Source organism: Carassius gibelio, chromosome B4 (assembly GCF_023724105.1).
Source record: "Carassius gibelio isolate Cgi1373 ecotype wild population from Czech Republic chromosome B4, carGib1.2-hapl.c, whole genome shotgun sequence".
NCBI lineage: Eukaryota > Metazoa > Chordata > Actinopteri > Cypriniformes > Cyprinidae > Carassius > Carassius gibelio.
In genome coordinates, this window is record NC_068399.1 from 17,587,728 (window position 1) to 17,610,628 (window position 22,901).

A 22,901-nucleotide genomic window follows, 5' to 3' on the forward strand; every position below is an offset into this window, starting at 1 on the left:
AGAGATAGTGCTGCTTGGAGTCTGAAAAGTAAGATATCGCTTTCAGTGCCCTTTCTAAAAAGCTTTCATTTGTATTTTGATTACAAAGCATTAGCCTTACCTGGAATGGGCTCAGATGTATCCATGTCAGTGAATGGTGCTCTCAAAGCTGTGGACTGACAGATCATTGCAAACATGAAGAGAATCAGTGCCTTGATTTTCATAACTGCTGAATTGGAAATCTTATGGAGCACAGCTGAGCTTTTCTCTCTTCAGTGAACAAACCCATGCTCTGCTGTCCTCCTTCAATATAAAGCTTTGCTGGTGACATCCTCTGACCTTATTTTACATGTATGAGTGTCTGTGGCAAATAGGACCTCCCTTTAGCCACATCCAGAGCATTTTAAATGTTAAAATGTAAGCTTTTTTTCTTGGAAATCCTGTGGTAAATTGTACACTGAAATCCACTGCGATTATTCAAATAAGTTCTGCTGCAAAGTACCACCAAAAGCACATTATGTGTGGTTTTATACCCATCACACATTTTAATTTGAGTTTTCTCTCATTCGGTGCCAGGAAAACATGATATGAAAGTAAAATAAGGGCTTGTACCTGGAAAAACATAAATGAATGAAGCCACTATAATGGTGTACAATCATAGCCATTTTCAGTCCCTTGTGGAAAAATATAGTTAATTTTCATTGTCGTCTTGTCATGGTAATAAGATCATGCCTGGATATCATAACAACAAGAAAATATTCCTGGCATAATACATTATCTTACATGGTGTGGGTTTGAATTATGCAAAATGATTTGTGATGGTGCTCTGATAAGAGCTTTTTAGCCTCAGCCTTCAAGTTTTTTTCGTGATACTGCTAACGTCCTGAATGTAAATACATTGAAATTATTGATCTCTCTGTCAGCAATGTTTTGGTTGTATGTGGCATTTCAATCTTTTGTAATTTGCTAAAGAGCTTAATTCTTTTTTGTATGAACTTTAATGGATCCCATTCAATGCAACATAGACTCCGGACTGTCCTTTAAAAAGTCTATTTTCTTTATAAAAACAAATAGCAAATGTTGTCGTTCAGAAGTTAAACGTCAAACACATGTAGACGTGCGTCATAACTTGTGTATTTACTTTTGTCTTTCTTATTCTATTAAATTCTTTTTTTCCTTTCTTTAAAAAAAAAAAAGTATTTTAAGGATTTTCCATGCTAAAGCCACTGGGATTGGTTGCTTAACTTATGTGTATTTTGCGTTTTAGAAGTATTAGATTGAGCAAAAGAGAAATATGTACTAGGTGCATGTGCACGTGCTGTGGCGTTTCTCCTGATGTCTGTGGACTTCAGACATGCGTTCACAGTGTGCACGTACAGGTTTTTTTAGACTTCACTAAATGTTAGAGGAAGAGAGCAACAGCTCACAGTGTGTCCAGGACCTCCAGGCGCTCCATTAACTTGAAGAGAAACAGTATTTGTGGTTGTTTACATGGTTTAAGCTTCTTTACTTTTACCACAATAATAGTAATTCAGCCCATTCCGCATTTGCAACAGCAGTCGACAGGTAAAAACGGTTTGTAAGAGTTTGTGAGATGCGACTGTCCAGATCTTTGTCAATAACATCATTAAGTGGACTTCCATTATGGGAAGAGGAAAGCCTACCTGTGCAAGACCTCTTGCTTTTTGAGGTCTCGTGGGAAGTCACCAACAAGGGTAAGAGCCTACAACACGGTGTGTTACAATTTATGCAACACACTGTTTTGTAATTGTTTTAATTTATGTAATCTCGTTTTTTGTGCATAATTTCCCAGTGTAAGCAGTTTTTCGAAATAATGCAAATTATATGAATATAATAGCTTAATTGATTGTATTAATGATACGTGCTAGCTATGAGATTAACCTTTGCCAGACAGATATACAAGCCATTTTATAACATAAATATTAATATTCAAACAGCCTATTTGGTTGTGTGCTATATTATGTTACTTTGTAAACTATATATTGTAAATCTAAAGTGCGTGTGTGTGTGTGTGTGTGAGAGAGAGGGAGAGAGAGAGAGAGTTTTGTCAAAAGGTATGAAAATTATATTTCTTATATGTATTTGATATATGAGATTAGCCTTTGGTAGAGAAATATGCATTGACTTATTCTAAAATGACCATGTGCTTTACCATTACCTTCATTTCCACCACATAATGATTATATTTTAGATGTGCTGGAAATTATATCCAATTTTATTAGGGGAAATAACCTGGGACACATATGTTCATTGTACACAAATTAAAATGTTTTTTAACGTCCATTAATAAAAGTGACCATAATGAAGAATCACTTTAAAAATGTTGAATTCTACAATTTCTCATTACCAAGCTCATAAAAATAATATTGCATGACCTTAGCAAGAATATGATTTTGGCCCCCAAAAATTCATTTGACCTCACAACTGTTCACCCCATTATCAGAAAGCTTGAAAACGCTCAACATGAAGCAGAATTCATATAGTCTTGCATCAGTGGGGCTGTATAGCAGGTTAACCATTAAGCTCCAGATCAATAGTCAGGTTTTTGAGACTTAGATCTGTTCTTTTTTTTTTTTTTTAACTGTTTTAGTTTGAACTTCTTTTTTATTTTGTTAATCTTCCCTGTTCTCATAAATATTTGATTCCCTTCACAACTGTGCGTCTGTCTTCAGTTGGGGGTATATACACTGTAATTCAGACTAAAGCAAAGATCACTGTGGACGAATGGGGAGAGAACTACATCATGATGGGACCGTACTACGAACACAACTTCAAGACCCAGGTGGAGAAATGTGAACCTCCAAACCAAGCCATCAAAGCTGCTATGGACTCCTTGATTAACAACGGTTGCCAGGTATTGCACACATTGATTATTGGTGGCGTTCAAGGTTGCTGACCTCACGCTTCCAATGTAGACCGTGGTCAAGTTTATTGAGGGTTGTATTCATTTAACCAATTAAAAAATGTTTTAAAGCTGGCAAAAACAAGCATTGACATGCCTGCTGTATCAGTATCAAATGATAGTATTAATGCTAGACAGAAAAAAAGTAGCTTTTAAATGTATGCAACGGTGTGTCTAAATTTTTTTGTTTTTTTGTCTTGGTCTCATTCTGACCAGCAGATGATGCCATAGTATCACTTTAGAGAGGAAATCGATAATTTTGTGTGTGTTCTTCTCTGTGAGTGACACACAGAGATTTGATTGATTGATTGATTTATGGATTTATGTAAAGTATCTTTTATGTGACAATTCCTTTAGGTTGTGGTATATAGTAGCAACAGGGCCTTTGTTGCACTGAAAGCACTAAAAAAATTTAATTTGAACAAAGCAATTTTTTAAAATCAATTTTCAAACACACACACACACACACTTTTTTGATATTTCAAAAAAGAAACAAAACAACAGAAAGAAAGAAATGTTTACTTGGCATTTGAATTAAAATAAGTACTAATCACAGATATGTGTATAATACTAACAAAATGGCTAAAACTTTCAATTTAAAAACAAACTGAAAATCTAAAAATATTAGATAATTAAAAACATGAATAATACTATGATAATATATAAATATTAAGTAACAGCAAGTCACTCTTTTTCTGTTGCCTTTAATTTGACAGATTTTTAATTTGACAGAGACAACCACCTACAGTTTTCATTAGTATGGCTTTTGCCTTCACTTCCTCTCTACATGCAGGTGCATTTTGGCCGCTGGTTGATTGAGGGCAGTCCATACGTCATCCTCTTTGATATTGGGGCCGCTGCCTGGAACCTGGACCGCTGGAAGGGGGATCTGTGGAACGCGTGCAGCATCGGACTACCCTATCATGACAGGGAGGCCAACGACTCGCTCATCTTTGGTTCTCTTGTGGCCTGGTTCTTCAAGGAGGTGAAGAAGCACTCTTTCTAAACACCACACTAAACTATCTGATTTTGCTTGCCTGGAATACACTGGATTCATTTTGTAGTTTCAGCTGTACTTTTCCAGTCTATCCTAGAAAGAATTGATGTAGTGTATGCTAACTTTCTGGGATGAAAAATGAAATGTTTGATGGAGTAATGTGCTGAGGTTTAACCGGTCTTGTCTTCATCTGCAGTTAACAGACCAACTACAGGACAAGCCCAATGTAATTGCTCATTTCCACGAGTGGCAGGCTGGGACGGGACTTGTACTAAGCCGCTCCCGAAAAATTCCCTTGGCAACTATTTTTACTACACATGCCACCTTACTGGGACGGTACTTGTGTGCCGGTAATGCAGACTTCTACAACAACCTGGACAAGGTGAAGATTGCTTTGACACCATACACCAGTGATTCTCAACCTGTTTGGCCCCTCACTGTTCAACACAATATTCAAAAGCCCCTTACATATTATAACTAGTTCTTTAATTTGTCTGAGATCAGTGTTGGGCAGTATCTAGTTACAGTGATGATATAACTTTTTGCGGTAACTAGTGTAACTAATTATTAATAATATTTCAGTAATAATACTACAGTAACTATCCAACTAGCCCAACACTGTAACTAGTAACTAGCCCAACACTGTAACTAGCCCAACTAGCCCAACACTGTAACTAGTAACTAGCCCAACACTGTAACTAGCCCAACTAGCCTAACACTGTAACTAGTAAATAGCCCAACACTGTAACTAGAAACTAGCCCAACACTGTAACTAGTAACTAGCCCAACACTGTAACTAGTAACTAGCCCAACTAGCCCAACACTGTAACTAGCCCAACTAGCCCAACACTGTAACTAGAAACTAGCCCAACACTATAACTAGTAACTAGCCCAACACTGTAACTAGTAACTAGCCCAACTAGCCCAACACTATAACTAGTAACTAGCCCAATTAGCCCAACACTGTAACTAGTCCAACTAGCCCAACACTGTAACTAGTAACTAGCCCAACACTGTAACTAGAAACTAGCCCAACTAGCCCAACACTATAACTAGTAACTAGCCCAATTAGCCCAACACTGTAACTAGCCCAACTTGCCCAACACTGTAACTAGTAACTAGCCCAACTAGCCCAACACTGTAACTAGTAACTAGCCCAACACTGTAACTAGAAACTAGCCCAACATTATAACTAGTAACTAGCCCAACACTGTAACTAGTAACTAGCCCAACTAGCCCAACACTATAACTAGTAACTAGCCCAATTAGCCCAACACTGTAACTAGCCCAACTAGCCCAACACTGTAACTAGTAACTAGCCCAACACTGTAACTAGAAACTAGCCCAACTAGCCCAACACTATAACTAGTAACTAGCCCAATAAGCCCAACACTGTAACTAGCCCAACTTGCCCAACACTGTAACTAGTAACTAGCCCAACACTGTAACTAGAAACTAGCCCAACTAGCCCAACACTATAACTAGTAACTAGCCCAACTTGCCCAACACTGTAACTAGCCCAACTAGCCCAACACTTTAACTAGTAACTAGCCCAACTAGCCCAACACTGTAACTAGTAACTAGCCCAACTAGCCCAACACTATCTGGGATATAACGCATCAGCCCATCCTACAGAACGATACATGTCTTTTTCGTACTTGATCGTACTTTTACTTGATTTTTAAGTAACATGCAGTGTGCATATTTTTAGTGATTTTGGTTTTAGTTCTTAATATATTAGTGTTGGTAAGATCATGAAAATGGGGCCCCAATTTAATGATCTTGCCTGGGGCCCCATAAACCCACTGGTCAGCCCTGGGGATATATAGGTCAAGTCAATTCAATCAGCTTTATTTGTTAGCGCAGTGGATAAGACACACGTCTGTGGTGTGGGAAAACCGGTTTCAAATCCACTGTGAGACTCCAATGTGTCCCTGAGCAAGACACTTAACCCCTAGTTGCTCCAGAGGCATGCGACCTCTGACATATATAGCAATTGTAAGTCGCTTTGGATAAAAAGCGTCAGCTAAATGAATAAATGTAAATGTAAATGTAAATGTATAGTGCTTTTAACAATACAGATTGTGTCAAAGCAGCTTTACACAATCTTTACAGTTTTATTCAAAAGACATAAGACATACAATACAACATCCCTCATGTTCTCTGCTGTTTAAAGTGTGTCCCACAGAAATCACTCAAGTTGGTTGGTGTAGTAAACCCTTATTAGAGGTGGAACTGAGCAGGTGTGGGTGCATGCAGTGATAATTGGGCCTGGTGTGGGGAGAATAAAGGTCATCATGCCTGAAGGTTGCAAGGGTTTGCCAGAATAATTGACAGCATCTTATGATTCAACAGCTGATGAGTTTACCTTTTGGTCCTACAGAGACTTCCTTCACCTGCTGATGAGGGGAAGCTTATATAGCTTTTGTTTCGTAAATTTTGATTTCAGCAAAGGTTGCAAAAATGATTTTTGGCCTTTGCATAACATTAGTCCATAGCCTTCCCTTTTCAAACAATTGTTCATATCCAACTCATTGTATTATTATGTATATGCAGTTTAACATAGATCAAGAGGCAGGAGATAGACAGATCTACCATCGGTACTGTTTGGAGAGAGCCGCGGTACACTGTGCACATGTCTTCACCACTGTGTCCCAGATCACAGCTGTGGAGGCCAATCATATGCTCCACAGACAACCAGGTTTCACCTGCATTACAAATCACCTCATCTGTTCTTGTTTGCTTCTGAATATATCAAGTTGAAAAGATCATGTTTGTATTTCTGGTCCATGCAGATGTGGTCACCCCAAACGGGTTGAATGTTAGGAAGTTCTCTGCCATGCATGAGTTCCAGAACCTGCACTCAATGAACAAAGCCAAAATCCAGGAGTTCGTAAGGGGACATTTCTATGGGTTAGAGCTCTTTTCTGTCTTCGCAATAACACATACTTGTTCACTTGTGCAAAAAATGTAATAAAAGGTAAGAATAAAATAAAAAAAATCTCTTCTCTTTGACAGCCATCTGGACTTCAATCTGGAAAAGACCTTATTCTTTTTCATCGCAGGACGATATGAGTTTTCTAATAAAGGAGCAGACCTGTTTCTTGAATCTCTGTCCAGATTAAACTACTTGCTAAGGGTATGAACAGTCACTGCAAAACTTTAGAAAACACCTGTAGTTTCTTCACAAACTGAAATAATCCAGTAGCATTCAAAGCAAAAGATGTTCATTCCTGACTGTGTTTTGTGCTCACGCTGGCTGACAGGTTCATAAGAATGATTTTACAGTGGTTGTGTTTTTCATCATGCCTGCCAAAACCAACAACTTCAACGTGGAGTCTCTTAAAGGACAGGCTGTACGCAAGCAGCTGTGGTGTGTATAACCAGTCTCAGGGAATTAATGACTTTTTATATATGAACAATAGTAACAACAATAATATAAAAAGAAAATATTACATTTCATATCTTGAAGCACTAGTAGAGCCCTGATACTGAAATAGAATTCCCTTTAGCTTTACTAATATTATTTATTAGGCAATGAAATGCAGCCTTGATCCTGAAATGCCTTTTATTTTTAGATGGCTTTAAGTGTGTAAGACTTCTCAAATATGTCTTTCGTCTGTCTCTCAGGGACACCGCTCAGTCTGTGAAGGAGAAGTTTGGCAAAAGGCTTTATGAGAGCTTGTTAAGGTTGGTGATTTCCTCATGCAGAGCTGTAATAACAGGGCTCAAATAGATAGCCAACTGAATTTATTTTCAGATAGGACTTCCTCTAATGAAGCTCTACTGTATTCACAGGGGTGAGATCCCGGACATGAGCAAAATCCTGGACAGAGATGATTTCACAATCATGAAGAGGGCCATTTATGCAACTCAGGTCAGACAAAATGTTGCACAGTTATTATATCACAAGAGGCCACATTTAAAAATGATGCAAATGAATCAATAGACTTTAGAGCAATTATTGTGTTTTCAAGGCTTCACTGGATTGAAATTTCTAAAACATTCTGGTTAGGGGTTAAAAAAATGTTTAGAGTATTACACTTCCGCAAATAATTCTGTGTCCAGAATCCAGTTTTGTATTGAACAAGACGATGATTATTTTAAGTATGGTACAATACTCACACACATATATTAGTAAGTGTATAGTTAATATATACACTAGTCAGCATTGGAAATGGATCACATTCTTTCCTTACATTTAACAACATTTTATAACATTAATCAGGTAGTTTTAAATGGGTCTTTATATATTTTTATTCATGAATACATGAATATATCTGTTTAACCCCTTCAGGATGATACTGTATTATCCCTTTTGTTAAATTACAGTCTAGTTAATATTTCTTTTTCTTTTTTGGCAACACCTAATCATTGTTTTAGGACAAACTATAGGATATGGGTCTAAAGATAGACATCTCAGATCTAATAAGCGTTCTTAGAGGGGTTTTCATTCATCCTCGTCTGCATGTTTTTTATGAATGGACTCTAATCAAAGGTCAGGCCGGGGGTTATAGGGAATATCAACACACTACACCGCTGTAAATCTGAGGTGGAATCCCCTGAATCACTCTGCTGGAATACTTGCATGACAGAGCTTAGTGGCATATTTAACAGTGTTTCCTGACTGACTACAGTCAATCGATTTAATGTGTTACTGAGATTTATTCTACAGCTTTTTAATGACAGTGTTATGAGCAGCCAGTCAATATACAGCCACTCCGGTTAGATTTATCTGGGTATCAAGATTTCGGGAAGAGATATTGATCTGTTAGCGTTGGTGTTGGTTTATAAGAAGGAATGAGAGTAAGAAATTAGTCTACTATTTCTGGAGGGTTAAAGTCCATTTAATCTTTTCATAAGAGTTACCTAGACTTTGAAACTTAATAGAAAAAGTAATGTATATAAACCATTGAAATGGTGCAAGCAGAAACAGAAGCAGAAAAGACAGCCAATTTTCATAGTAAGATAATAATTTTTTTTATTATTATCGACTTTAAATGGAGAGAAAATATATGACTAAACTTTGATCAACCTGATTTTTTTATTTAAATCATGCTTATGGATGACTGTTTTTATTTTTTTATTTTAATCATGTTTAAGGATGACTGTTTTTATTTTTTTATTTAAATCATGCTTATGGATGACTGTTTTAATTTTTTTATTTGCTAATTTTTCATGCTCTTCCATTGTCAAATACACTAACGTGCAATTGTATCCATGCATTTGCTCTACACAGAGACACACTTTTCCTCCAGTAACAACTCACAACATGCTGGACGACTCCACAGACCCGATCCTGAGCAACATCCGCCGAATCGGCCTCTTCAATGGACGCAATGATAGAGTGAAGGTGCGTAGTTATCTATATGTGTGATGCCAGTAGATTTTAATGAAAAAATCTGTTAAAATGCAGGGTTCTCACAGGGTTTTCACAATAATGATGCATTTTATTTGTGGAAAATCTTTTTTTTAATTTCCTTGGTCTTTCGAAAATATAAGAGCCAGTGTGCCAAAAGGACAGGTCGTGGAATGTGTTATATTATGATGTAATAATGTGGATAAGCACCACCTCCACAGAAGTTCAATGCCTGCTTCTACATCAATGCCTGTTAAGCCCCGCCCACTGGTTTGCACACGTAGTGTAAACAACAAGAGAGGCGAAAGTAGGTCTACACATAAAACCAAACGATAAAGATGCTTGGAAAATAAGATGCTGTTCAGTGTTTAATAACTCCCCCTCAAGTCGTTCCAAACCCTTAAGTCCTTGGTTCATCTTCAGAACACAAATTGAGATATTTTTAATGAAATCTGAGAGCTATCTGACCATCTATAGATAGCAACGCAACCAAAATGTTCCAAGGTCATAAACATAGTAAATACATCTGTAAAACAGTCCATGTGACATCAGTGGCTCAACTTTAGTTTTGCGATGCTACGAGAATACTTTTAAGACAAAAAAAAAATAAAAAAAATAAGAGAATTTACTCAACCATTCTTCTCCCCCAAGTCACATCTTACGCCATTTTAAAGAGTATTACAATGCATATGCACGCTTTCCCCTAAGTGTAGACAATGCTTATTACACAAATTACATTCATGCACACACTTTACCCATGAATGTAAACAACGCTAATTATGTCCAATACGTTCTTGGGTACTCTCCAAAATGGCTAAATACATAAGAAGAATGGTTAATTGAGTTAATTGTTATATTTGTTTTCTCTGCGCAAAAAAAAAGTATTCTTGTAGCATCACCAAACTGAAGTTGAGCCATTGATGCCACATGGATTCTTTTACAGCTGTGTTTACAACGTTTCTTTACCTGGAAACATTTTGGTTGCTTTGCGGTCTATGGAGGGTCAGATAGCTCTCTGATTTCATCAAAAATATCTTAATTTGTGTTCTGAAGATGAACCAAGTTCTTACGGGTTTGGAACGACACGAGAGTGAGTAATTAATGACATAATTTTCATCTTGGGGTGAACTAACCCTTGTTAGCTTATTCTAAATTATAATGTTTTTAGATTTTGTTTTAATGTTTTTAAAAATCTTGATAACATTATAAGGAGACCTCAGAGAACAGTACAAAAGAATAAAAAAGGCAATTCATGACTCCTAATTTGACAATTGTATTTATTTTCATTATTACTCATAATAAATTATGAACGCCCGCATTGTTTTAATTGCTTCTATGTCAGATTGTGTTCCATCCGGAGTTCCTGTCCTCCACCAGCCCCTTGCTGCCCATGGACTATGAGGAGTTTGTGCGCGGCTGCCATCTGGGAGTGTTTCCATCCTACTACGAACCATGGGGCTACACTCCAGGTTTCACACAGAACACACACACAATATGACTCCATTTCAAAGGTTTTTGGGGTTTTCTGATCATCATCTGTAATTCGTTGTGTTCAGGTGAGTGTACCGTCATGGGCATCCCCAGCGTGACTACCAACCTGTCTGGGTTTGGGTGTTTCATGGAGGAACATGTGTCTGACCCCTCTGAATATGGTCAGTGAATAAGAAACTGTCTGCACAGCTTAATCATTTATTTGTATTATCGATTTATTTAAATTAGACTTTGATATGACACACTGATTCAATTAATACACCTGGCTCAGCTAGTTATGTTATTGGATCTGCATATGTGTTGTAGGAATCTACATTGTGGACCGGCGGTTCCGTTCTGCGGATGAGTCGTGTAACCAGCTGACTCAGTTCATGTTTTCATTCTGCCAGCAGTCGCGTAGACAGCGAATAATCCAACGCAACCGCACGGAGAGACTCTCTGACCTGCTGGACTGGAGATACCTCGGACGGGTGAGTGTCATCCAAAGTTCTGTCAAGAAACTCTAGATGGCGCAGTCTGATAGATCTAGCTCAATCTGACATGACCATGGCTAATTGGCTCTTCTTGTATCAGCAGCCAATGAGCTTGCTGCTTAACATTGAAATACTTGGCGAGTGCTTGCTGTAGTAGTTGCAGTGTGCTTTAGAAACCCTCCAACTTCCCCAGCTCCACCTGTAGAGATCTGCTCCGGGGTGATTAATGTATGCTACACTGTAAAAAATGACTGTGTTTTTAACGGTAAAGAACTGTGAAAATGCTACAGTACAAACCTGTTTACTAGTTAATGGTAATTTCCTGTAAACTTTACAGGGAAAAATCGTAAACTTACGTTCCCAGAATTCTTTGCGTTGCATTTCAAATTTTGTTTGAATTTGATGTTTTTTCTTTGAAATAACTATGTTTCTTCTCAATTTTTTCTCATCTGTTATGTTTATTAGGTTTGTATGTTATATAAAATGTTGTTAAATTAATTTTTATTGCATATTTCAGTTTAATGATTCTCACCATGATGGTGTTTAGTGACTGTGTGAATGACACCGTGCACCTTCTATGTAACTTATTATTTAAAAGCTGCTTGTGATTGGCTTTGTTTCACCACGTGACTCTCTCATCACCACCTGCTTTTGGTGGTTATCAGTGTAGTACAAAGGTACAAAACAGATTTCAGTACTTCAATAAGTTTGTATATTAATATTATATCAGTTAAATTATGGTATTAAACTGTAAATATAAAGTAAATCCGTTAAACCTACAACAGTGTAACTGTTTTTTTTACGGTATAAAACCGTTAAACCAAAAACGGTTTTACCGTATTTTTTATGGTATAATTCTGGCAACCACAGCTGCCGGTTTTTTATCGTATATTTTACGGAATATTTTCAACAGTGTATATATGGGGGTTATTTCATATATGTTATATGTGCAGCGGCAGTATTTCCTACATGCTCACAGCAGCATGTTGTGGAAGTGTTGGCAAAAGCAAGTCTTGCTACTTGCTACTGCCGCCGCAGTGCAGCAGATCTATTCCACTAAAACCAAACACGTTGTCATGTATATTAACGTGTCAAACCCTCCGAGATTTGTCACTATTGAACTGTTTCTCCCTGCTTAGTTCTACATGCATGCTCGGCATTTGGCCCTCAGCAGATCCTTCCCTGGTAAATTCAAAATGGACCATCTTAACCTCCCACCGGTAAGCCTCTCACACTCTCTCAGATGCACATTAATGCACAGTAATTTTCCTTTATCACTGACAATGAGAACATGATAGACTGCTGCACTCTATGAAAGCTATGTGACCCAAAAGGGCAAGGACATTTTATATTAGATACATTACCATAACCATACAAAGATTTGAGGTCAGTATGATATGGTTTTTAAGATATTTAAATACTTATGACAAATAAATGCTTACCTTTTATACTTTCTATCTATTCATTAAGAAATCCTGAAAAAAAATCAGTTTCTGCAAAAATATTATGCATTACAGATGTTTTCAACACTGATATCAATGGGAAGGTTTCTTGAGCAGCAAATCAGAATGATTTCTGAAGGATCACGTGATATTGAAGACTTGAGTAATGATGCTGAAAATACAGCTTTGTCAAAACTGGAATAAATTACATTTTAAAGTACATGCATTTCAAGGGCTTGTGGGATTAGATTTTTTTTTTTCGACAATGTAAAAAAATAATAATTGAATATCTCTCTGGGCCACATTGTTGGTGTATTAAACAAATAAACTCTTCAAAAAATCACTAAACTAGACCTTGCCTTAAAGAATGCTTATATCTGACATCATTCATAATCATCAAATACCATTAAATCATTGTCAGCATCACAGGTTAATGCTAGTGTGGAGCGAATACTTCACATCCACCGTGTTCCACCTCATCTCATGCTAATCAGGTGTTATTGAATGTATGTGTGACGTCTAACGCTCCAGAGTGATGAGGATGAACTGCTGCTGAGCTTCACCCTCGAGTTTAATTGACAGGATAACATTTACCTGCACAGGAAGATGACTTGATTTCCATTCAAACTTTTGATCGCCATACACTCACTCACAGTTCATCTACATGTACTAAGAATACACACACAGAAATGTAAAGTGACATAGATAAAGGTGGCATAGGTATCGAATAACTGAATAAACAATGTCATTTTGACTTATTTTTTTTTAATACTATTATAAGTGACTGAATCTTTTTTTTGTTTCCAGACACAAGGCTTCCGTTACCCCCGACCTGCTTCTGTCCCTCCGTCCCCATCAGCTTCCCTCCACTCCACCCCTCACCACAGCGATGAGGAAGATGACGACACCTATGATGAAGAAGAGGAGGCGGAGAGGGACAGGCAGAACATCAAGGCACCATTCACTCTGGGTGCAGAGCCTGAGGGTAAGAGCAATCAACCGCTGGAAAATGGGAATTAAGATCGGCACTGTCCTGCTCCAGTAGTTCAGACTCTAGGACATATTTACACCTCCTGCCCTCTGAGAATGTGCTATATTTGTCTGACTGCAGCTTTTGAATGGATTATTGATCAAGTATCTCCAATTTATGAATGAAAAGATTTCTTAAGGACACAGTGGCATTCAAAAGTCTAAGATGATACTCAGGTTTAATAACCCATTTAAACTTGTGGCTAATGATAACTGATCCACGTGGACTCATTTGAACAAATTCTTGCTGCCATCAAAGCTCGTCAGATTTGACATGAACTTGTGGAGTTCATACAACTCAAATGTACCTGTAATTAAAGCAAAAATAGGACAAACCAAATAGTAAGACAGAAAAATGTTAATTCTTCTGTTTACTTATTAATTGAAATTGCTATAGTGACAATATCATGGAAATACTGTATTAATTAAAACAAAAATAAGAGCATTTTCAGCATTGGTCTCAGATTTTGGAAAGAAATTGGGTACTAAACACATGTTTTTGGTGTTTTAAACTAAATTTGGCATATTAGTGCCACATGAGGTATAATAATTTGTGCAAATGTAGAAAAAAGAAAAAAAAAAAACTTTTATATACATATCAATGATTAGCGGCGTTCAATCACATAAGGTGCAAATATGTATCCCATCCATATTTTATTAAAAAGTCTTACTCACGGTAGTGGTTACCAGTGCAAATTCAGTTTAATTCATTGAGAAAATGTTCACACATTCGTAAATATGTATTTTACAGACCAGTCAATTCACATGTTGATTTAACATGAGAAAATGAAAAGGACAAAACAAATCTGTACAGTTAATTTTAAAGTACACATAATTTCGATCATCATAAATAGTCTCTTTTCCAAGATGATATGTCTTGAAGAAACAACCTAATATTTTGCCGGAAAGAAATAAAGAAATAAAAACAATAAAAAACCTTACTATCAGTGGTTATTTCACAGATCAGTCCAAACAATCTGGAGAAACACAGAACTCTACATTACTCAAATCTGACTGTAATAGTGTTGAACAGTGAGTGGTGAACCTTCAGAGCTGTCAAACACAGGCAGCGCTGTAGCGGAGGATGAACTTGAAAACATTAAATTCCCACATGGCTCACAAAACTGGAAGCATTCAGATGAAAGAGTGAGTTGTTGGCGGTCTTTGAGCTGGTTTCAGTAAGGCTCACCCTCGTCTCTGGCTTGCTGGAGAACATTTAAGAGAAATGCAGCCGCTTTAGAGATGCTCAGGTTCTCTGTGTTTTGGCTTTGTGACTCTGTGGAGTACGACAGTTCACATATTAATAGTAAGATTTATTTACAAGCTTACAAGCAGTGTTACACATGCAATGCAATATTAACACTGTAATATCTCAGCAAGCATTACTAATGGTCAAGACAACAAAAGTCACAAACTGTGAGGTTTTTAATAAATTCATACCCAAGCGTATTGTGTCATACAAGTCCCCTTCATTTCGGTCTTCTGACACAAAGCGGCGTCCCTCTATTATAATAAACAATGAAAAACTAACTCGTTCAAAATCGCACGGAACAAAAGTAAATGTATATGCAGTTTTAGACACAAATATGGTTGAAAAATAGCAGGAACATACGTGTGCCCTTCAGATATAACATGGCTTGGGGCGTCCAATTCCGACGCTGAAAACTGCCCTTTAATATATATAGAGATAGATAGAGATTACTTGCATTGTTTTATGTAGAGCATAATAAAAATATAATAAAAAATCTATAAATAATAAAATTGCAAATAATCAGTTTTACAATTAAAAAAAATATATTTTCATGTAGAATATTTTAAAAACAATAATTAAAAATAATGTTATATTTTAATGTTTAATATATAATATACATAAAAACTAAACATCTATTAAATAAAACAATAATTACATTATTCACTAATAATTGAATAGTTTAAATTAAAATAATACATGTTTAAATAAATAATATTAGATGATACCATGGGCGCACTCCAGGAATGGGACACAAATGTTGCCAGAAGCAACAGCGCAAGTGCGTAAGCCGCAAGAGTCCTTAAATCCTGAAAGGGTGAATTTGTGTTAAAATATATAACTTCCCATGTGCAAGAACATTGCAGTCAGCCTTTTGTAACTCTGTAAATTTCTCTACAATGTTCATTACATTATGCACAAACATTCCTAAACACATAAAAATTCCTGGTAGCTTCTTTATTTACATTTTTTATTCTGTCTAGTTACAAGTGAATTGGTAAAAGTGCACGAGACAAACATAAGCATGAATATGGACTTACTTTCATAGTGTCAGACGTTGTCTTCTGCTGCTGAGTCTCAGAGGCGAGATCAAAAGTGAAGAGTGTGAAGTCTGTTCTTGATATTTATAATCATCAGGGTGGGGGAACTTTGAATGAATTAGTCTTCAGCTATAGGTCAAGTCCCATTGATTCACAACAGGGCCGGACCACGAACCTTTCAGAGCGATTAGTTACCCCTTCCTTTAAAACTAATCAGGCTACTTTACTGCTATGACGTTTGAAGACGCTCGCAGGGCTGGCTACACTTACATCTGTAAGCTGGGATGCTTTTTAGAGCTGCTGAAGAGAAATTTCCATTCGTGTGCACTTTTAATAGCTAACTAATGAAAAGAAGAGGGCGGAAAGTATTGATATGTTTACACCTTCAGCAATGAAGCGTCTCAAATACACCAGCTAATCGTTTTTTATGAATGAACAGTTAGCGGCTGATGGGGTTTCCCTGCTGTCACTACATATATAAATATCTGCTGGGCTCTGCCGTCAAATTACTGGCAATTTATGTCTCTTCTAGAAGGGAGTAATAATGGATAAGAAGCATACACCTTAAATGCGTATGGTCTCGGAAATAGATTACAAAACAAGTACAAAACTAGACCGAAGAAAACAAGTTTGTCTCATTCCTCAATATACTTGAGGCACCGTTTATCATTCTTTAGGTCGCAAGAGAAAAAATATATTATTATTAATAAAGAAAAATAAATATGACCAATAATTGAATCAACAAAAACCAAAAATAAAATAATAATAATCATAACATTTATATATATAATGTATTTTATATAAAATAATTATTTTTCATGCTGTCAAACGATTAATCGCATCCAAAATAAAAGTTTTTGTTTACATTACATGTGTGTACGGTTCATTTATTATGTATATTTAAATACACACATAAAGTATATATTTTGAAAAAATTTACAAGTATATACATTTATATTTTGTTATAAATATTTCACATATAAAAGATTTTCTTAAATGTATACATGCATGTGTTTGTATTTATTTATACATAATAAAAAATACACCGTACACACACACACATTATGTAATCAAAAAATTATTTTGGATATGATTAATCGCAATTATATATATGATTTATTTATTATCATTAATAACAATTGTTTTTTATTACAATTTAATATTAATAATAATGTATTCATATATCAAATTATTTTAGAATATTAATATTACAACCATATTGATTTTATTATTAACAAAACATTTTAAAGCCCCTTTTGAGGAACCCCAAATGGTGTCTCAATACCTACATAATAAAGCAATAAGAATAAGAATATAGACACTGACCTCATTTCAAGTTTTTCAGTTTTTATTTACAAACGTTTATGGCAGCTGAACCATCCTGAAATCCCATTTTTGAAGACAGAGAGAAAAAAAATAGTTTTATTTTATAATACTAATAATAACATCTCCATATGTCAGTCTGATTAGTAATAGTTTAATTTTAAAATAAAGTGTAAATATCACACAGATTCAGCAGGTGTGATAGAAAAAAAAGAGAAGAAATTAGTCATCCAGCTCTCCTCCCTCTTTAAAACACAATTACAGACACCAGCATGTAACAAGGCCATTATTGTAACAGAAAACAGACTTCCAGAAGTGAAACAAACCTTCCTCACGGAAGGATCTCCAGGAACTTCTTGATCAAGTTTGTGTTTATAAATGAGGGCACAGTGGTTCAGGGATGCAGCGATGCTGTGACGCAGCTTTGCTTTGGCCAGCCGCCGAAGGAGTGGCTTGTTTCCCGCACTATTTCACTGACGCAAATATCACTCAGACGTCCTTACAATGGAAACACTTCTGAATATAAAGCTTCGGTAATACGACCTCTATACTCATCATGGCTGTTTGAAGGTAAAGCTTTAGAAGATCCATCATAAATAAGTGGTAAAAAAAGAGTCTGTTAAACCATGCTGTTGCTTTCACTCATTTTGTCCACATACTGGAGAAACAAAAAGAGGTATGGAAGGGTTAGGACACTTAAAAAAAGAAACCTCATATACATATACATTAATAATATACATTCCTATTCATGACATGTTTATCAGTTAAAATACCAGATAAAGGACAGCATGATTCATGCTCACATGCAGAACAGAATTAGCAGTGACTGACCAAGATGACTGACTGTCCGCTCAGCCTTAGGAAGGCATTAAAAGAACAACAAACAGATGTTGAAAGACACTCGCAAGACAGGTGCCCAAAAAAAAGCCTAGTGTTTATCTAAATGTGTGTTAGCCACTATTTGAGTGGTATCCTCAGTCTGGTTTATGTAGTTGATACCATTAAGTCAGTAAGGTTTTTCAATGATTTCGAAATTAGTCTCATATGCTCACCAAGGCAGCATTTATTTGACCAAAATACAGTAAAACAGTAATACCTTGAAAGGTTATTACAGTTTAAAATAGGCATTTTCTTTTTTAAATGCATTATAAAAGAGAAGTTATTTCTGTGAAATTTCCAGTGTCACATGATCCTTCAGAAATCATTTTTAATATGCTTTTAATATGCTGCTAAAGAAACTTTACTACTTCTTATTGTTACCAATACTTACGACAGTGCTGCTAAATATTTCTCACAAAAAAAATATTACCTTTGACATGATTTCAGGATATTGTAATATTAGAAATGTTGATTAATGCATTCTTGCTGAAAAAAAACAACAATATTTCTTAAAAAAAAAAAAAAAACTTTCAAACAATAATATATGTAAATTAAGATATCCAGTTGTGTTCTTTTAAGAATATAATTCTCTTGTACCAATTTGGTATTATTTTTTTAAACTAAGGAAAAATATCCCTTCATCACAAAGCCCTTAATATTGGAATATTTGAATATACGTGTACAAAAACATAACTAGTTCTCAAAGATGTCCCTTTTGACTTGTGTTACATTTTAGTGCAAAAGCATGTTAGTCTCACAGCTGCTAAAGCAATAGGACTGTGTCCTAACCAGACGTGACATCATACGTTTCTACTGAGAAGCAGTTTATCTAGTCACACTGATGAACACATTCAATTAGAATATGCTTGGATAATGGTTTGGTAGCTCATTTCATGTTTGTTATTTGTCATTTATTGCATAACGTCTGGTTAGAACGTGTTAAATTCACTGCAATCTGAGAGGATCCATGTATGGAAATAAAAACAAGAGAGGGAGAAAAGATCACCTCACACTCTCCTCTAAATCAAACTTACCCCACTAATAAAGGGAAGATTCAGCAAGTATCCCAGCACAGGAATTCTCCTGATGAAGCCTGCGACCACTGGAAAGAATCCCCTACACGTGAAGAGAAGGCATTAGAGTGCAGAAATAGACTGATATTAGGAATTACTGGGATCATTTTGAGATTATTGATCCGAAATGTAAAAAAAAAAAAAATAATTTATTTATCTATCAACAAGACTTTAAGAATAGTGTACATTTTATTTTGTAAGTGATAGAATCATTTTACTTATTACTGTGTAAAATAAGTGTTCGTTTAATTTTCACTTTTTCACTCATAAAATGTTTGGTTTATCTGTATCAGTGTAGATAATATCTATATCCAGCTTCAGACAATCTGTATTGTACCACTAGTTATGTAGCTGCATAGTTTGCCTAGTTAAGAGCTTCCTACTTCTTTAAAAACAAAATACCTGAATAATAGAAAGAAGCCATAAAACTCTAGAATCACTCCAAGGATGGGCCACCCGATCAGCACTACAAAGACGCCTCCTAGGAAGAAGCTGGTGGCTTTCATTTTGTGCTTCTGAAAGAAGAACTTGAACGTCCTCTCCAGCCCGATTACAAACGCCAGGCCGACAACAAAAAGGATCTGAGACAAATGAAGACAAAGAGGTAAGAGATAGGAACTGCCTTTGGGTCGAGGGATGTGTGCTTATTGTGTCTATATGCACTCATAATATATAATGATAACAAATTATGGTATAAAAGTGTTCTATTTTAGCTATTATGAGATAATGAGCATAATGAAGAATATGACGGAAAACATAGAAATAAGTATCAAAACAATACTATTCACAACAAAGTTAAACTGCTCAGAAACTAGCACAAACATGCATTAATATATATATATATATATATATATATATATATATATATAAATAAATAAATAACTTAGACTTTTTTATATATACTGTAATTACTCTGATATGAAATTCATAACATATACACTGTTTATATTCGTTTCTGATTAGTATAATTAAATTATCATATAGTTATAGATATGTAAGGTATAACCAAAATAAATTATTAAAATAAATCAAAGACAGCATGGGAACACTTACATTTCCTATGGCAAGGAGAGCTTTATCGAAAAACAGGATCATCCCAAAAAACAGAAAAAATACACCAAATCCTGTTAGCCCCATTCCAATTTCTGTAAAGAGACGGAAAGATTATGATGATCATATGCATAAAGCTGTGTTTATAGGACTGTTCTGTCTTCATGCAATCAGTCTGGTGCAGTTCACCATCCACATTAAAAAAGGCTTTCAAGCTATAACGTTTATTTTGTCTGTTTCTTGTCATGTCATTCACTGCTCATGACTTTTACATTAGACTTAATACTGGTGGAGTGACATCTGTACACAGCTGCATGAATCCACACACACACATAAATACTCAAGACAGGCGATATAATAAAGACAACGGGCTTTACAGATGAAAGCACTACCGCTAGACATTGTGTGAGGAAGAGCTGTCAGTCAGACAGGTTGTGTTAATCTTACTCTGGGAGTCGGTGAGGGAAATCATCTTGGCTTGTCTCGCTCAGCAGCTGTCACAGGAGCGGCCACGCGTACCGGAAACACTCACTTCGACTTCCGGGAAAACTTTACCAACCTAATGCATCTCGTGTTAATGTTTTTTGTTTTTTTTGAACAATTGCTATTTTGAACAATTAGTACGCAAAAAAAAAAAAAAAAAAAAAAAAAAAACCTAAATCATTTTAAGACATGTAATGTGTTTTTGCGTGCCTAGTGATGACATGGTAAAAGTGATTAGTAAATATGGGACTATATTTAAATAAACATTTACTGTAATATGTCGTAGTGTACACACACAATTTTAACCATAATAACCTTGATAAATGTACATAGAAACGTAGATGGAACACTAATACTGAGAAAGTTGTTTACTTCCGTGTCCACCGCGCCATCTTCCGGTCAATGTTTACAACAGCACTTCGTTCACGCTGATCTACCTGGAGAGGTTTTTAAAGAGCTACAACATTTTCACGGGTCTTTGTGTAATTCGTGTCATTTGTACCGTTCTTTGATCTTTTTTGTCTGATGTATACTTCCATATAAGAATGGTAAGTTGACGTTTTGGGCATTTTCCATGAACAATGTATCAGTTGGTGTCACATTATTTTAAGCATCATGCCAACCCCTCGAATCTCTGGTATATTTTAGACAAATTATTATCCACCAATGAATTTTCATAGCATGAAAAGAGTACTTTTAATTTGAGTGTTGTACTTCTAACTAAATTTAATGAACAAAAACTTAATGTGTAGAACGTTATTTGACACTTCTAAGCGTGACATTTAATTAATAAATATTACTAGAAAATAACATAGAATAACAATATAGGCAGCCAACAACTTAAAGCAAGCATTTTATTAGTATAATCTCAGAACTTTATCAAACAATATTAAGAAAGCTTTATAAAACAGAGTATTTTTTATTTTTTTTTATATCTGATTATTACGTGCAGCTTCTATCTGCACTGCAAATATTTTTTTCTCAATAAATACAGAGAATCCAAGAACTGGGTTACACTGCAAGCTGTTTCTGACAACAACAAAAACAAGTTTTTAAAATATATTAATGAATCAATTACCATTATTTAGAAGAGAGAGTGAGAGAGAGAATACAATGTAAAATGCAGAACACATTAAGTTTCAAAGCAATGTTGATTTTGAGGCACTATTTGACACTAGGAATATACTGCACCTTGAGGGCTCTTTTGTTTCTACTTTAACACATACATATTATATTCTTGTTCGTAAATATCCCTCGAAGTTTAATTAACAATTTGCCATATTTCCACACGTGCTTGTGTCCATTATTCTGGGGGTTTCTTCTTGGCCTCAACGTCCTTCTTAAAGGCCTCGATTTTCTTTGAAATATTGGGTACCTTGAAAAAGTTACAAACAAATCAATCATATCAGACAATGATCACTAAACAATGGAGCCGTTCTCTATTTTAAGACTAATGCCATTCAGTCTTATTAGAATTCGTTTATTGTGAGATTTTAGACAGACACATAGTTAATATGTGAATAAATGTTGTTTTTATAACCTCGTAATTCTGTGCCAGATACATGCCAACCACGTTCCCCAGAGTGAAGCCAAGCTGGAAGAACAAAAGATGCTCAAAGATCAGCAAAAATCAAATCACATAGAGATACATTCTCCTATAATATAAACAATCCGGCTGTAAACGTGTAAATTTAGCTCAAATTAAGGCCTTTGATTAGTTAGTTAACGTACTTTGATATTAGGTGCTGCAATGTGAATAAGCAAGCGAATAAACACACGTTTACAATCTTACTAACAGATGTAAGTACTTACTATGAATTGCATCATGATTAAAGCTTTGAAATGGTGAAAAGAAACTAAATAACGATGACACTGGTCCTGAAATGTAGTATGGTTTATCGTTTGACACGGTTAGCCTTCAACTAGCTTCATTTGTCATCAGGGTGACATCAACACACCGGAAGTAGTATTCTTGCAAAATAAGAGTCTTAATTATGACTTAAAGAGTTTCATTGCACTACACCAAGTTATAGTCCAAATTGTGATTTAACTATAATATAATTTTCCCCACTTCCATTAAAATGTTAATTGATTTAAAAAAAAAAAAAAAA

At 35.6% G+C, this 22,901-nt stretch overlaps 4 protein-coding genes across 7 annotated transcripts; 1 reads left to right on the top strand and 3 right to left on the bottom strand.

The window, feature by feature from the left end:
• The first annotated feature begins 1,378 nt into the window (after positions 1-1,378).
• LOC127956798 (glycogen [starch] synthase, liver) lies at positions 1,379-14,138 on the top strand. Of its 2 annotated transcripts, none has more exons than XM_052554998.1 (16): positions 1,379-1,694; positions 2,673-2,854; positions 3,696-3,887; positions 4,096-4,281; positions 6,456-6,600; positions 6,695-6,812; positions 6,918-7,038; positions 7,166-7,272; positions 7,530-7,589; positions 7,698-7,776; positions 9,139-9,252; positions 10,601-10,727; positions 10,815-10,910; positions 11,056-11,219; positions 12,362-12,442; positions 13,472-14,138. In XM_052554998.1, the coding sequence occupies exons 1-16, from the start codon at positions 1,574-1,576 to the stop codon at positions 13,682-13,684; spliced, it is 2,106 nt and encodes a 701-aa protein (XP_052410958.1). In that variant the 5' UTR covers positions 1,379-1,573; the 3' UTR covers positions 13,685-14,138. The 2 variants fall into 2 exon arrangements, with proteins under 2 accessions (XP_052410958.1, XP_052410959.1); XM_052554999.1 differs by having other exon boundaries at positions 1,383-1,694; positions 2,699-2,854.
• A 640-nt stretch (positions 14,139-14,778) lies between these two features.
• Positions 14,779-16,698, bottom strand: spx (spexin hormone). Its single transcript, XM_052555000.1, has 5 exons — positions 15,983-16,698; positions 15,671-15,751; positions 15,306-15,363; positions 15,134-15,196; positions 14,779-14,969 (listed from the first exon to the last, which is right to left on the bottom strand). Exons 1-5 carry the CDS (start codon positions 15,986-15,988, stop codon positions 14,869-14,871), a joined length of 309 nt encoding a protein of 102 aa, XP_052410960.1. The 5' UTR covers positions 15,989-16,698; the 3' UTR covers positions 14,779-14,868.
• A 614-nt stretch (positions 16,699-17,312) lies between these two features.
• Positions 17,313-20,880, bottom strand: golt1ba (golgi transport 1Ba). 3 transcript variants are annotated; one of them, XM_052553952.1, is made up of 6 exons: positions 20,755-20,880; positions 20,311-20,402; positions 19,660-19,838; positions 19,219-19,300; positions 18,137-18,161; positions 17,313-17,963 (listed from the first exon to the last, which is right to left on the bottom strand). In XM_052553952.1, the coding sequence occupies exons 1-6, from the start codon at positions 20,777-20,779 to the stop codon at positions 17,944-17,946; spliced, it is 423 nt and encodes a 140-aa protein (XP_052409912.1). In that variant the 5' UTR covers positions 20,780-20,880; the 3' UTR covers positions 17,313-17,943. The 3 variants fall into 3 exon arrangements, with proteins under 3 accessions (XP_052409912.1, XP_052409914.1, XP_052409913.1); XM_052553954.1 differs by lacking the exon at positions 18,137-18,161 and having other exon boundaries at positions 17,313-17,363; XM_052553953.1 differs by lacking the exon at positions 18,137-18,161 and having other exon boundaries at positions 20,755-20,879.
• Positions 20,881-21,630: 750 nt separating this feature from the next.
• On the bottom strand, positions 21,631-22,769 carry stmp1 (short transmembrane mitochondrial protein 1). The gene is made up of 3 exons (XM_052554703.1): positions 22,603-22,769; positions 22,331-22,384; positions 21,631-22,165 (listed from the first exon to the last, which is right to left on the bottom strand). Exons 1-3 carry the CDS (start codon positions 22,615-22,617, stop codon positions 22,094-22,096), a joined length of 141 nt encoding a protein of 46 aa, XP_052410663.1. The 5' UTR covers positions 22,618-22,769; the 3' UTR covers positions 21,631-22,093.
• Between the last annotated feature and the right edge of the window lie 132 nt (positions 22,770-22,901).

Bases quoted from the DNA above. Each gene is read 5' to 3' on its own strand.
- LOC127956798 (XM_052554998.1), top strand. From the start codon at position 1,574: ATGCGACTGTCCAGATCTTTGTCAATAACATCATTAAGTGGACTTCCA. The intron at 7,590-7,697 runs GTTGGTGATTTC...CTGTATTCACAG, and splicing joins CTTTATGAGAGCTTGTTAAG to GGGTGAGATCCCGGACATGA. The intron at 7,777-9,138 runs GTCAGACAAAAT...TGCTCTACACAG, and splicing joins GGGCCATTTATGCAACTCAG to AGACACACTTTTCCTCCAGT.
- spx (XM_052555000.1), bottom strand. The intron at 15,364-15,670 runs GTATCATCTAAT...TATATATTAAAG, and splicing joins ATTCCTGGAGTGCGCCCATG to GGCAGTTTTCAGCGTCGGAA. The intron at 15,197-15,305 runs GTATGTTCCTGC...TTATTATAATAG, and splicing joins GTTATATCTGAAGGGCACAC to AGGGACGCCGCTTTGTGTCA.
- golt1ba (XM_052553952.1), bottom strand. From the start codon at position 20,779: ATGATTTCCCTCACCGACTCCCAGA. The intron at 19,839-20,310 runs GTAAGTGTTCCC...CATTTGTCTCAG, and splicing joins CTCTCCTTGCCATAGGAAAT to ATCCTTTTTGTTGTCGGCCT. The intron at 18,162-19,218 runs GTAAGTTTGATT...TGCCTTCCTAAG, and splicing joins ATCTTCCCTTTATTAGTGGG to GCTGAGCGGACAGTCAGTCA.
- stmp1 (XM_052554703.1), bottom strand. The intron at 22,166-22,330 runs GTTATAAAAACA...AACTTTTTCAAG, and splicing joins ATCTGGCACAGAATTACGAG to GTACCCAATATTTCAAAGAA.